Here is a 13,726-nt window from a genome sequence, read left to right as displayed (position 1 = left end):
TTTTTTAATTCTGTGGTGGAAAAAAAAAAAGAATTGGAAGATGTTAACTCAGAATTCCAAGAAAAAAGTCAGAATTGAGAATTCTGAGGAAAATGTTAAAATTGTAAGATGTAAACTTGTAATGCAACAACTCACAATTCTGAGGAAAAAATACCAAATTGTAGGCCTATATAAGCTCACAATTGCAAGAGAAGTCAGAACTTGGAAATTAAAAAAATAAATCACATTAGGCCTACCTTAATTTATTTATTCTGTGGCAGAAAAAACTGAATTGCAAGATGTAAACTCAAAATTGGAGATGAGATAATGATTGAGATGACCAATCAAATCAAAGTAAACACTGTTCACAGCAGGGTTGCCAAGTCCCCAGTTTCCTGCTGCTTTAGGTTAATTTGTTTATATGCTGGTTACAGGTTTTGACATATTGCATATAAATTATATTTTCCTGAAATGCTTGTATTGAAATATTTTATATTCTACTAATGATAAAATTGCGCAAGATGGTAGCCTACGTTTTGCATAGGAGGGCTATAGGCTACTAGTAGCCTTTAAGCTGTGTTTATGATCACTACAATTTCAACGTGACTGTAAAATATTTAAGCATGGAAATATATTTCGAGTTTTGATATTTGGGATATGGCCACTTTTGACTACTATAGTGCTAATTGTGAACCTGGCAACCCTGAGGCTGCTGAGAGAGAATACCCGAATGACATTTCAGTTGACGGTTATTTGACAGATGTTTTATGAGAAAAGCGTTAAAATATCGACTGAAACAATAAGGTATGCAAATTAATGTTAATCTAATTTCTCTATTTTAAACTGAAAATATATAATTTACATGATTGGTGTAATGTAACTCGTAAGCAAGCTCAATTTTGGGACCTCGGTCGGTAGGCTTATTTATAAAGCCCTCCGTGGGAGGCGGGTATAATAATTTTAGCGCGGTTATTGTGAATAATTGAGCATCAGCGGGTCGCCCCGACTGACTCTGAGGCCTCGCGTTTGTTGAAATGTAAATTTTATGAGCGGGATTCCTTGATTTAAGTGTAATCGGGGTCTCAGTCGGATTTTGAAGGGTCCGCTCACGTGACGCTCCCTCAGGGGCAAGCGAGGTCTGTCAAGGGTGTCACCTCCGCCCTGTTTCCCAGCTGAGGGGAGAGTGAAAGGGACCGTTCTTGGCATCTCTGCCCGTTTCTAAAGTCCCTAAAAAGCAGAGGGCTCTACCTTGTGTATTTTTCACTAATTGAAAAGCCTAATGAGCTCCCTGGAGCTCCATCCTATTACCGCGCGCTTAATTACAGCGCCAGCAGCAGCTCGCCAAGCCACAAATAAAGACGCAACGCGAGAAAGTGAGAGAAAAAGAGAAGGCAGGGTTTGACCTGCTTTTTGTCGTTGTTTTGGGACTTTGCATTCCAGGAAGGAACAGATGTCTATTATTTTTTTTAAACCCGTGTTTATTTTTGGCAGAAATTTTTGTTGCTCTGGCTCATCTGTTTATTTTCCAGTGCGGTTTGCCTAAATTCCACCTATTAAAGATTTAACTCTAATTCCTCTTATATCAGCAGGGTTTCTCGAGAAGATTATTATGCTATCATTTTGTGCTCTAGATGTTGTTTTTAGAGGAGTATTACAAAATCCCTGCATTTTGAGGTAACATTGTGGCGTTTCCCACGAATACGGTACCATTTGTGCAACACACTTGTTAGAATTGAACTAATCACACACACACACATATATATATATATATATATATATATATTTTTTGTCGTGAAATATTAGATGCACTTTTATTTATCTAATAAACAAAAAGTCGTAACACACATGACATTCAGCTAGTTGCATTTTAGCAGTTTAATTACCAAAACATAATATTCAGCAGTCTCCCACATTTTGCATGCAACTGTTACGGTTTTCCCCATTACAAAATAGTGACTGTAATTAATAGGGTGAGAAGACATGAAAATAAGAGAGTCAAGCTAATAGAGTCAATTATATGTCAGTAAAGATGATCACTTTACACAAGAATGTTGCATTAATCAAAGAATCCTGGAAAAAAAGATGTATTGCAGTTTTCACAAAAACATTAAGCAACACAACTGTTTCAAGATTGATCGTTATAAGAAATGTTTCCTGAGCATCAAATCAGCATGTTAGAATGATTTCTGAAGGATCATGTGACACTAAAGACTGGAGTAATGTAGTATATTTCAATAGAAAACAGTTATTGTGAAATATTACAATTTAAAATATTACTGTTATACTGTATTTTTTTTTTTTTTATCAAATATTCGATGGTAAGCAGAAGCAATTTCTTTCAAAAACATTTTAAAAATCCCATCAACCCCAAACTTTTAAAGGCTTGTGTATTTTTGTTTCATTTGTGGGAAATATCAACATTTGATCTCAAACTAACTCAACCTTACTAATTGATAGCTAAATTCGGGCTACATTTTTAACTACTTTTAAATAAAGTATATATTTTATTTTATTTAATATGGTATTGATAAAATAAAAAGGATAAAAACATTTTAAGATTTCATTTCCATGACTTATTCATGGCTGGACAATTAAAAAAAAAGAAAAGGACAAGACCCATCTAATAAATAAATACATTTAAAGAAGAAGACAATAACATCAATTTTTAGAAACCATTTACAAGTTTTATTTATCAAGTTCACACACTTCAAAACTGGGGTAGAGGGGGTCATTGCAAAGAGGTCTAATAAATTGCCAGTACTATGAATTAAACTCCAAAACTACCATTAATTACAGGCAAGCTTAAAGTTTTTTTGTTCCTTCTTGTCTTTTAAAAGTAGTTTTTAATACATGTATTCTTTATACAAGTTCACTGAATAAATGCATCAAATAAGAAACCAGTTCCAAAGTAGACATTACAAAAAATACATTGTTTTATACAGACACAGAAAAGCAGATGATCAAATATTGACCAATAATATTTATTTCCTTTTCACTTATCAAAAAAGTTAACCTGACATCTATTTCTCCAAAAGGTAAAAAGCAATATACAGCATTATGTAAAAGACATTAAGAGAGAATTGCTTTTGAAGAGTCAGTCAGCTGATTTGGTTACCAAAGAGAGCGGCTGGGACTGGAACAAAGCATGATGGGAGTGAATAGCGGCCTGATGGTACGGGGAGGGCGGAGACAGGAGCGAGGCATGCAGGGAAGCCAAGGGGAGTGGCCGAGACAGAAGAGGTGGAGTTGACTGTCTGCCTGAGGCGCTGGTTGGCTGGGAGGAGGAGGAGGAGGATGTTGAAGAGGATGATGACGATGAGGAGGAGGGTTTGGAGAGCAGAGGGAAGTGATGGTGGCGGTCGGGTTTGGTGGTGAGTGACAGCGGCTGGGCCTGCTCAGAGTGAGTGGGGGCGGGAGCGGCGGGCGAGGCCAGGGCCGCCGAGGGTGTGGCTGGAGAGTCCAGCATGCTGCCGTGAGAGGAGGCCGGGCTGTCAATCATCTTCTCCTGAGGGAGGTACTGCACACACGGCTTCTTATTCCGTGGCGAGAAATCTGAAAGAGGACGGAAATCACGCAATATGAATGGCGAGGATTTCTAACCGTTCAGAGTTATTATTTCTGTTAAACAACAGCAGAGATGAGACCGAGTTTACCCAGAAACAGGAAGGTCATGATGCACTCACAGAAAACTCAACTGCAGTTTTTAAAAATTCATCACAAATCAAGAAATGTTTTGAAAATATTTTTATTCTATTTAGATTCAGAGATATTTTCAGGACAATTAAGCACATTTTCCCACCAAATTCTCATTGGTGCAATGCATCTGAATATTTTAAGGGACGATCACACTACATTTTTCACTCCATTGACTTCCATTCATACACTTTAATGCTAAAGACTGGAAACGCAAGTTCACGCAAAGACGTTTCGCAATTCGCTACGTTCGCTTGGTGAACTTGAATTTGAAGAAAAGATTGATACGTCAAGGTGTGACCTCTTAGCTGAATTTAAAAAAATTCTTTTGGAAAAGATTTCCAAGAAAGCAGTTTTTTTGCATTTATAATTGTTTATTAAATGTTGAATTCGTTTTTTAAAAAGGTGCCAGAGAATGTGATATTATATTTTTTTTGTTGCAGTATCCTAAGAAATTTCACAAATTGTGAAAAGAAAATGGCAATTCCCATTCTTCTGAATAATTAACATTAGATTCTCAATTTAATAGCCATTTTTAAACGATTCTTTTTAAATCAAGAAATTGAACAGATTTTTAAATTTAAAATGTAATTCATTTTGAATTTCCATTTTTTGCAACTCCTAGACCAAATCGGATCATCTTCAGAACATGGCCGACAAATAATGGAATTCAAGTTGATTAGTCAAAGCGTTCTCAAATAACACGCAAACAAAACTGATGAAGAACACGCAAAATGGATGCGAGGCTATTATCTCCTCAACGCTTTAGCGTATTTAAACCAAACTTGGTGTGTGTTATGATAATTATGACATGAGGGTACCTGCACAGTTTTGGCACAGCACCTCCTAGTGGTCAGGAGATGTTTTTTTTCTTTCTTTTGAGCAGTTCGCATTACATTATTAAGAATCTGGTGGAAAATGTACTTAATTGTCAAGATGCCTCATTATCCTTATGCAAAATATTTGATTTTGGGGTGAAATATGACCTAGACGTTCTTCTTTGCAGCTTTAATGAGATTCACCCATACAATACTCAACACAAAATGGAAATGGCGTTGTGTTAATTTATTGACGTCACGGTACTCAAATGGTGGACGTAGTCGTGGATGAGATCACAATGAAGAGTGGGCTGACTTCTACAGTTCTGACACTGGCTGTCTAAGAGGACGTTCACACAGGACACGCTCTTGCTTTAAAAACAGCCAAACGGGCACTACAGAAGGCACACTAACATACACCCGTCACAATAAACACTTAGCATGCTTACATCTCACTCCCACATTCATCAGATTGGTCCACTGTTTTAAACGGACACTGATTCACTGAACTGACATGGCCTCTTCATTACTAATGGCACAAGATGATGAAAATACAGCAAGACGTGGTGCAACTGCCAAAGACGTCCATTTGTTGCATGTGTATGTAAACCAATGATTAAACAATAGAAGAAAAAAAGACCGTATCCTGTGTGAACGGCCCCTAAGCCTGCAGACATACTGTACCTGCCTGTGCTAGCACTGGACCTCATAAGCTGCATGTTAGCAAGGAGGAGAGAGCGCGGTTAGAAATGGACAAGGAGAGAGAGAAAAGGCTGTGCGAGTGTGTGCGTGTGTGTGTGTGTGTGTGTGTGTGTGTGTGAGCGCGCCCTCACCCTCTGGTGTTGAGTCTGTCTTATTATCTCTCTTCCTCTTCTTCCGCTTGCCCTGAAGAGAAAAAATACAGAAAGAGAAACATAGGGCGAGAGAGATGAAAATAGAGTTAGAGCGATAAATACAGAATGAAGTAAAATAATAATACAAAATGGACAAAAGCATCAAAGAAGTGCAGTTATATAATATAAAGAACATTTGGCACTTTCCATGAATACCGTTTAAAATTAGGCCTAATATTCTTTAACAAATGATCAGTGAAGATTTGTCAACCTCAGGTGGTTAAAATGAATATTAGTTTGTTCATTTTCTATTAGGTTTGTGTCTCTGCTAAATGCCAGCCACTGTGTGTTTTCATTCTAGTAAAAAACATTAAATAACCATCCAAATGAACTAGACAATTATAATATAACAATAACAAAAAATAGACAATTTATCATCCAAGAAAAACAGAGTAACACGGTAAATGGTCTAATTATTGTGAATTAAAACTAAAACCATAAAAAAATGTGTTACTTGAAATAAAATAAACAATAACTGAAATAGCCATTTAGTATTGAAATAACTAAAAATAAAGCTGAAATAAAAATGAATAAACTATAGATGTTTAAAAAAAATCTAACAAAAATTACAACATAATTACAAATCAAAACAATTACTAAAACAATTTCTTATTTAAAATCTAAATTAAATTTTAAAAATAAATAATAAAACTGTAATAGCATATGAAAAGATACTAAAACAACGCTGGTTATAAATACACTAAGGCTAGGCTAGGCAGTTTGGGACATAATGTTTATTAGTTATTAGTAGTGATAAACTTACATTTCCCAAAAATCAAAGAAAATATATGTTTGATGTTTCTTTTCTTTTTTTAAAATTAAAAATCTTTTTTCCTACAAGGATCAGTATAAAACAGATTTTCAAAATTATTACGTATGATTTAAGATAAAGATCTGTAAGACCAACAACTATTCTTCTTGGTGGTGTATAGATTTTTGATGTATAACACATTATAAAAAAAAATCATGGGATTTGTGTCTCCACTGCTTTACAAGAACAGCAAGTGAAACCCAACTGTACCGTATTGATGGAAAGTGGCGTTTGACAGCATACAAATGTGAGCGTACAGCTGTGTGTGTGCAAGTGTGCTGAAACTGTCTGACTCACATAGTTATCTCGCGCGGACCAGCCAGGGTAGAGTTGAGAGTGCAGCTGCCTCTCTTTCCTGGCCAGCTCGTAGTATTTGGCCTGTTCCTCTCGTGATAGAGAATGCCACTGCAAACACAAACACCACAGTCAGCCAAAGGCCAAAAACAATAAACGTGCAACAAACGTGCAAAAATAGTTACACACTAATGTTCAAAGATATTTTGATGTTTTTGAAACTCTCTTATGCTCACCAAGACTGCATTTATTTCATCAAAAATACAGTAATAACAGTAATATTGTGAAATATTACAATTTAAAAACTGTTTTCTATTTGAATATATATTAAAATTGATTTCTGTGATGCAAAGCTGAATTTTCAAAGTCTTCAGAGTCACATGATCATTCAGAAATTATTATAATGTGCTGATTTGCTGCTCAAGAAACATTTCTTATTATTATCAATGTTGAAAACAGTTGTGCTGCTTCATATTTTTGTGGAAACTGTGTATTTTCAGTATTCTATAGAATGTTCAAACATTTATTTGAAATATAAATATTTTGTAACATTATAAATGCCTTTACAGTCATTCTTGTTCAATTTAATGCATTGAATAAAAGTATTCATTTCTTTTTAAAAATCATCAACTTTAGTAAAATAATTAAAATGACTGTTAATAATAGATGACGGAATTTTTACAACCCTATATATATATATATATATATATATATATATATATATATATATATATATATATATATATATATGTATATATATATATGTATATATATATATATATATATGTATATATATATATATATATATATATATATATATATATATATATATATATATATATATATATATATATATATATATATATATATATATATATATATATATATATATATACACACACACACACACACACACACATATATACAAATATATACACACACACACACACACATATATACACATACATATATCTCTCAGAGGTTGCGTTAGACTTTAACATCGTCCTACAGGGTCGTAAAAATTCTGTCAATCTATTATTAATCGTCATTTTAATTCTTATTTTAATTATAACACCACATTTAATTGCTTTTATTTTTGTTCACATTTTCATTTTTAATGATGAACCTACAGGATGAGCATATAGGCTTATGCATTTATTTATGAAGAGAACAGATGAACAGAGACTGTGCGTCACTTTTCATGTTCAACACAAACCCCGCAGTGACAGCGGACGCCACTAAAAACAACAAAAGATGCTAGGGCTGGGTAAAACAACAACAACAAAAAAAAAAGCGATTTCTTAATTTTAAAGGTGCTGTATGTAGGATTGACACCCAGCGGTTGAACTATGTATTGCAGTCCAAATTCAAAATATTGGAGACGGTTTTTTTTTCACCCGGCCCCTCCTCCGCAGAGTTGACGCACACGCAGGTTGCCAGATTAATGACACCAACAGGAACGAGTGCACATGCCGATGAATGAAATTAAATACGCTGTATTTTCCGCCAACTGGCAACCCGCGGTGCCGAAATACAATTGGGTAAACTGGCAGTGGGCGGGTTTCACAAACCATAACAAACACAGACATTCCGGGCCGGAATGCACATTTTCAAAGGAGAATAACTGACTGTAGCATTGTTTTTCAGATAAACAAGTATGTTAACTTAGCATGTTTCTTAAATATCTGCAAACATATTATGGTATTTTTATGCTTTAGTAGAGTCAAAATCCTACATACAGCACCTTTAATAGATTCTCATTTTTATGAACCAATATCGATTCTTAAATCCCAATCGATGCTGTTCAGTTGATGAATGAACAGTAGGGCCTACATTTAGCGTGCCTCCCATCCAAAAAAACCCGAAATAGGCTAAGCTTTGTGCGTTACTTTTGATATGAAATGGTCTCAGATTTCAAATTCTGTCCATTTTATTAGGAAATTCAAGCAATAAATACCGTTTTGGCGCTCTTTAGATTGCTGTAGCCACCTCAGATCAAGAAAGCAGCAACGCAAAGTGCTTCCGCTTTACTAGTGTGTACAAGGCATAGCCTGCGTGTAATCAAAGGCATAGCAAAAGACTTGTGAGTCGTTACAGTTTTATTTTGGAGCTGATGATCCTGCGCTTTGCTGCCACACTGGAGCGCACTCGCCACCAACTGGACAGGGGTGGGAATTACAGTTACAAATTACACTAGATCACCCTCAGTGTAATCTGTCAAAGTGATGGACGGCCTTCAAATTTTTCCGTCACTGCTAAAAAAAAAAAATTGTCAATGACGGAATATATATATTAGGGCTGCACGATACATCGTTTCAGCATCGATATCACGATGTGCGCATCCGCGATAGTCACATCGCAGGATGTGCGATGTTTAATATAATGACGTTATATTTATACTGATCATTTTCGCGACAGGCTCGTGTTGTGTCGCACCGCAACCGTTGCAAATCATGTGAACTTTGTGTCAGTACATCATAAATATAATGCGGCATCAGTTTACTCTCGGGATTTGTCGTGTCGCACCGCATCCACTGTAAACAGCATCACTGATTCTAATGGGTTCTATTGTATTTTGTCGCCTCGCGCTGCTCGCCTCCGGTGTACACACGATGAGAGCCACGCAGAAGCACGTGAACACTGAATTCCGTTCATCGCCGCATCTATTTGTCTCTGAAATGACACATACGTGTGAAACTATGTCAAAATGCATGTCTCTGCAAGTATCCTTGCAAACACGATTGCTTATGGCTTAGGTGAAGGTAAATTATTGAGAAAGTAAATGGATAGTATTGGTTCACAGCAGTTTAATGTTCCTGAGGCTTTGTGTGTCATGAATGTTAATCAAACAACAAAACCTAATTTTGGACCACATTTACCCCAGCATTTGTTTCTGATCACTTGTGACTGGTTCACTCAATATGGGTGTTCATATGAGGACTAAGCGGTTTACTCACTCTGCGGCCGAGGATCTGGTTGATGGCGGCGCTTTCTTTCAGTGTGCACTCGGCCACCACTTTGGCCCTCATCTCTTTCATATAGAGCATGAAGGCGTTTAGGGGCTTCTTTATGTGAGGTTTCTTGTCCTCTTCCTTCTTAGTCAGGACTGGAGACTTTCTGCAAACACACACAACAGGTGGGTCAGCCTTTGTAATGGATGTGTGTGTGTGTGTGTGTGTGTGTGGAGTGACAGTGAGAAAAATGGATATGGAGGAGTGTGTATATAATGGTGGTAAGCTGGTAGACAAAACAGTGATAAACGAGTCATTTGGAGGTGAGAGTGAAGATAATGCTATTAGCCGTTAGTAATAAAACCAAAAAGCTATAAAAAAAATAAATAAACAGAAGGGAAGCGTGTTGTATCCGTGTGCTTACGTATTAGCCGCTGGGCTGAGTTCTCCATTGGGCTCTTGTTTAATAGCCGGCGAGACGATGGCTGGGTGAGGGATGCCTGTCTGATGAAGGCCGTGAGGATGATGAGGAACGATATGAGGAGAAAAACGACTGGACACCAAACTGCAAAGAAAGAAAGCGGCGAATAAGCATTACTGTCTTCTGAAACCAAGGAAAGCACATCTGCGCCCTCCGATTTTACAGGATTTTGGACTTTGCTAGACTTGAATCTGTATTTCCCACATGAGCACCAAGGCTAAACATGTGCGAACCACTTAACCACTGCTCTGACTACATTTACACACCTGTTCACCTTGCACACCTTGACCTTTAACCCTTAAAGGGACAGTTCACCCAAAAATTTAAATTCTGTCACACAACAGACGCAAGTCAAAGACTGACACGGAAGAGAAGAAATATTTTAATTAAGCTGTTATTTGTGTTTTCTTTGCACAGTTGAACCACTGATGTCACATGTCTATTTTAACAATGTCCTTGATAACGTGATAACGTGTCAGTTATATTGCTGTCTATGGAGGATCAGAAAGCTCTCGGATTTCAAAAATATCTTAATTTGTGGTACGAAGATGAATGAAGGTCTTATGGGTTTGGAACGACATGGGGGCGAGTAATTAATGACAGAATTACTATGACTCAAACATCCCATAATAATACTCAAAACTCAATGATAGGTCTTTAAGACTCTGATAGTTCCCCAAAAATGAGTTATCATTTTCCTCACCCTCAACCTGTATAAGTTTCTTTCTTCTGTAGCACATAAAATAAGATATTTGGTTGAATGTTGGTAACCGAGCCTTCGCTGGTACCCATTGATTTTTATAGTATGGAAACCAATACTACGGAAGTCCAGACCAGAAACCGTTTGCTTACCAACATAGTTCAAAATATTTCTTCTGTTTTTAGCAGACGAAGGAAACTCATACAGATTTGGAACAACCTGACGGTAAGTAAATGACAAAATTTTCATTTTTGGGTGAACTATGCTGTGTCTAGACTAAAGCACACTCCTGTTTCTATTCATATGTCATATTTAGTCCAAATAAAGTACCAGCTGAAAAGCTCCTTTATCCGCTCCTGTTACAGGTGAAGTACAGGGTTACTGTGGTAACGCAAAAAAGCGCAACACTCCAGACCAAATTCCAAGGAAACCACTTCCTACAACCGGCTGAACGGGACACGGTTCCGATCCCAGCGCCTAGAGCTTCTACTGAGGCGAACGCACAATGAAGGCCTGTCATCATCCAGAACCAGAAAAAGTGACCAATGTTCCCCCTTCCTCTTGACTTTTTTATTAAATGAAATAACCTCTTAATTACAGTTGGCGTCAGCACAAGGATACCAGGAAGAGACTTCATTAAATGCATATGTAGCTTCCACATGATGACCGCAAAAGCAGTCTCACCTCAAAAGGAGAATTTAGACCAAAAGTATGAATTTCAGTAGAAATTCATGTTAAATCCAGTCGTGCATTTGCTGAAAAATAAAATTGAGTTTTGTTGATACTTTGCTGTGTTTGTGGCTTTCTTTACAGTTTTGTTTTGTTTGATGCAAAAGTGCATATGCCGCATTTTTGTGTAGAAGGCCAGTAGCATTGAAAATATATTAAGTGCACGGTAATTTACAGACGTTTACGGCGATATATGATTGGCCGTTTGCGGAAATGTAACTGCTCGGCACAGGACGATACGTGGATTTACCGGTGAGTGCGTCAACATTTCCGTCTGTGTCTGGGGGTTTATCGCGTTAGTGAGCGGACTGGAAAACTGCCACACACAAAAGAGTCCGTTTCTGTCCGTGTCAAGAAATCAGAAACGCCAGGGCACATACACTGAAACCGACGAAAATGTGCCGTTTACGGGTTTGTGCGCTGACGTGAACAGTCCAGAAACACGCATTTTCATGCAGTGCCATGTGATCAGGAATTTCATGTGAAAAGCTGCTGGGTTTGAAAGCAATTTCTGTGTGAGCTGTGCTTCATATATTTCTACACTATTGGCAACATACAATGGATCTTTTTTGATTGTGGAATTTCAGTCATGTTAAATCATATGGCTGTCTTTACTGTAAAGCAGATATTGCTTTTCAATCCAGGACCAAATGGAAGGAGGGGTTTATCAAACACACTCAATACGTCTCTTCTCAAAGTAACTACAGAAAGTGTAGTCCTTCTGTATCACACAAATACCAATGGAGAAGTGAGCAGGGCTGGGCTTGCACTTGCTTGTACTGACAATGGTTGTAAAGGTCTGGAGGAGGACGGACTATTGATCACTATGAACTCTGTATGAATAATTCAAGGATCCCTCTCACACACACAACACAACACAACACAACACAACACAACACAACAGGAGAAGCTCAGTACAGATCATTCTTATTTAATCCAGTGCTACCACTAAATTAAGAGCAGTTCTTGTCAATTCAGATCCATTTCATCTTGAGCGTGTACGATTGCGAAATAAACTCCAAACAGACTCTTCCAAGCATGTGTCTTGGTTTAGAAACAGTAGAGTTAAATGGTGCAGCTGATGTACAGAGGTAAAATGGAAGACTACAGTAAATGTTAAAAGAAGAATCCCCTGTTAAGGTGACACGTCCATCCAAAAGAGACACAAAAAACCCCCCCAAAAAAACAAAACAACGAACATGATTACAGCAGCTGTAATAATTAACATACTGCATCTCACACAACTTAAAAATAAGGCTACAGATTCCTTCATTCAACAAACTAGCAAACAAAAATTAAATGGTTACACTTTATTTTTAGGTGACATTGTTACAGTGTAATTGCACAAATAAGAACTACTGTTAAATGACGTAAATGTACTTACTATAGGAATAAGATTAGGGTTTGTTTTGGGGTTACTTTCTTGTAATTATGCATAATTTACTGTTATTACTATAATAAGTACATGTAATGCAACACCTTAAATAGAGTGTCACCTAATTATAATTGAACATTTATCACTCAAAGCAATTTGTACTTGTTTTCAGGTGTCACCATTTTAATTTTGTATGTTGCTAATGCTAATTCAGGGTTGGGTTACGCTTTATTTTAAAGGTGTCCTTGTTACAGTGTAATTATACACTTAAGTACTGAGTAATATTAAGTAGCTACATGTACTTACTATTTGGTTAGGATTAGGATTAGGGTTACTTGCTTGTAATTATGCATAATTAATTGTTACTATAATAGTAAGTACGTGTAACGTGTAACAAGGACACCGTAAAAAAGTGTAACCCAGGGTTGTGTAACAATTTTGACTGTTCGGGTTTATTTGTGAAAATTTTACCAAATTTTGCCACAAGTTAAATATATTAAGTTTCTACAATATATAAATATATTGTAGAAACTTAATTTCCTGTAAAGCTGCTTTGCAACGATTTGTATCGTAAAAAACGCTATACAAATAAACCTGAATTGAATTAAAATGAATGAAAATAACAACTCACCCCATCTATTTTCTAAATACATGTTATTAATATTACTGTCAACGATTAACCTGCACTTATCTTTTATTTTTTGGACTTTGTAATATAACTTATTTAAGCTTACTTTATCGACCTCTACAATCTCAAAATCCAATCAACAACCGATGCATAAAACTAAATCAAAGCCATTGTTTTTTTTTTTGATAATTTGTTACACTTGGATGTACATCACAACAGAGAATAAAAGATCTGTCGCTACTTCCATTTCATCGCAACCTTATTGCTACGGTAACATAACCTTTAAATAACTTAATTGAAAAAAATAAAAGGTGTGCTAAATTTAAATAGAAATACATCAAGAAACTCTGTGAAAAGAGTTATGGGTGAATCAA

General features: G+C 36.4%; 1 protein-coding gene and 1 long non-coding RNA gene across 2 annotated transcripts in view; one reads left to right on the top strand and one right to left on the bottom strand.

Moving 5' to 3' along the window:
* The first annotated feature begins 691 nt into the window (after window positions 1-691).
* On the top strand, window positions 692-12,177 carry LOC131545541 (uncharacterized). Its single transcript, XR_009272453.1, has 3 exons — window positions 692-783; window positions 10,809-10,845; window positions 10,986-12,177. It is a non-coding gene; the product is annotated as an uncharacterized LOC131545541 (long non-coding RNA).
* The window catches only part of tcf7l1b (transcription factor 7 like 1b), a 66,357-nt gene continuing 55,274 nt past the window's right edge, over window positions 2,644-13,726 (bottom strand). The window contains exons 8-12 of the mRNA XM_058784455.1: window positions 9,864-10,004; window positions 9,446-9,605; window positions 6,492-6,599; window positions 5,324-5,375; window positions 2,644-3,531 (exon numbers count right to left, since the gene is read on the bottom strand). Of these exons, the coding sequence (XP_058640438.1) occupies window positions 3,074-3,531; window positions 5,324-5,375; window positions 6,492-6,599; window positions 9,446-9,605; window positions 9,864-10,004 (919 nt within the window). The 3' untranslated portion in view covers window positions 2,644-3,073. The remainder of the gene's footprint in view (window positions 3,532-5,323; window positions 5,376-6,491; window positions 6,600-9,445; window positions 9,606-9,863; window positions 10,005-13,726) is intronic.

The sequence above is a fragment of the Onychostoma macrolepis genome, chromosome 08 (genome assembly GCF_012432095.1).
Source record: "Onychostoma macrolepis isolate SWU-2019 chromosome 08, ASM1243209v1, whole genome shotgun sequence".
Lineage (NCBI taxonomy): Eukaryota > Metazoa > Chordata > Actinopteri > Cypriniformes > Cyprinidae > Onychostoma > Onychostoma macrolepis.
The sequence above is the reverse complement of the archived record's forward strand: the minus strand, read 5'-3'. Positions and strand labels throughout refer to the sequence as shown.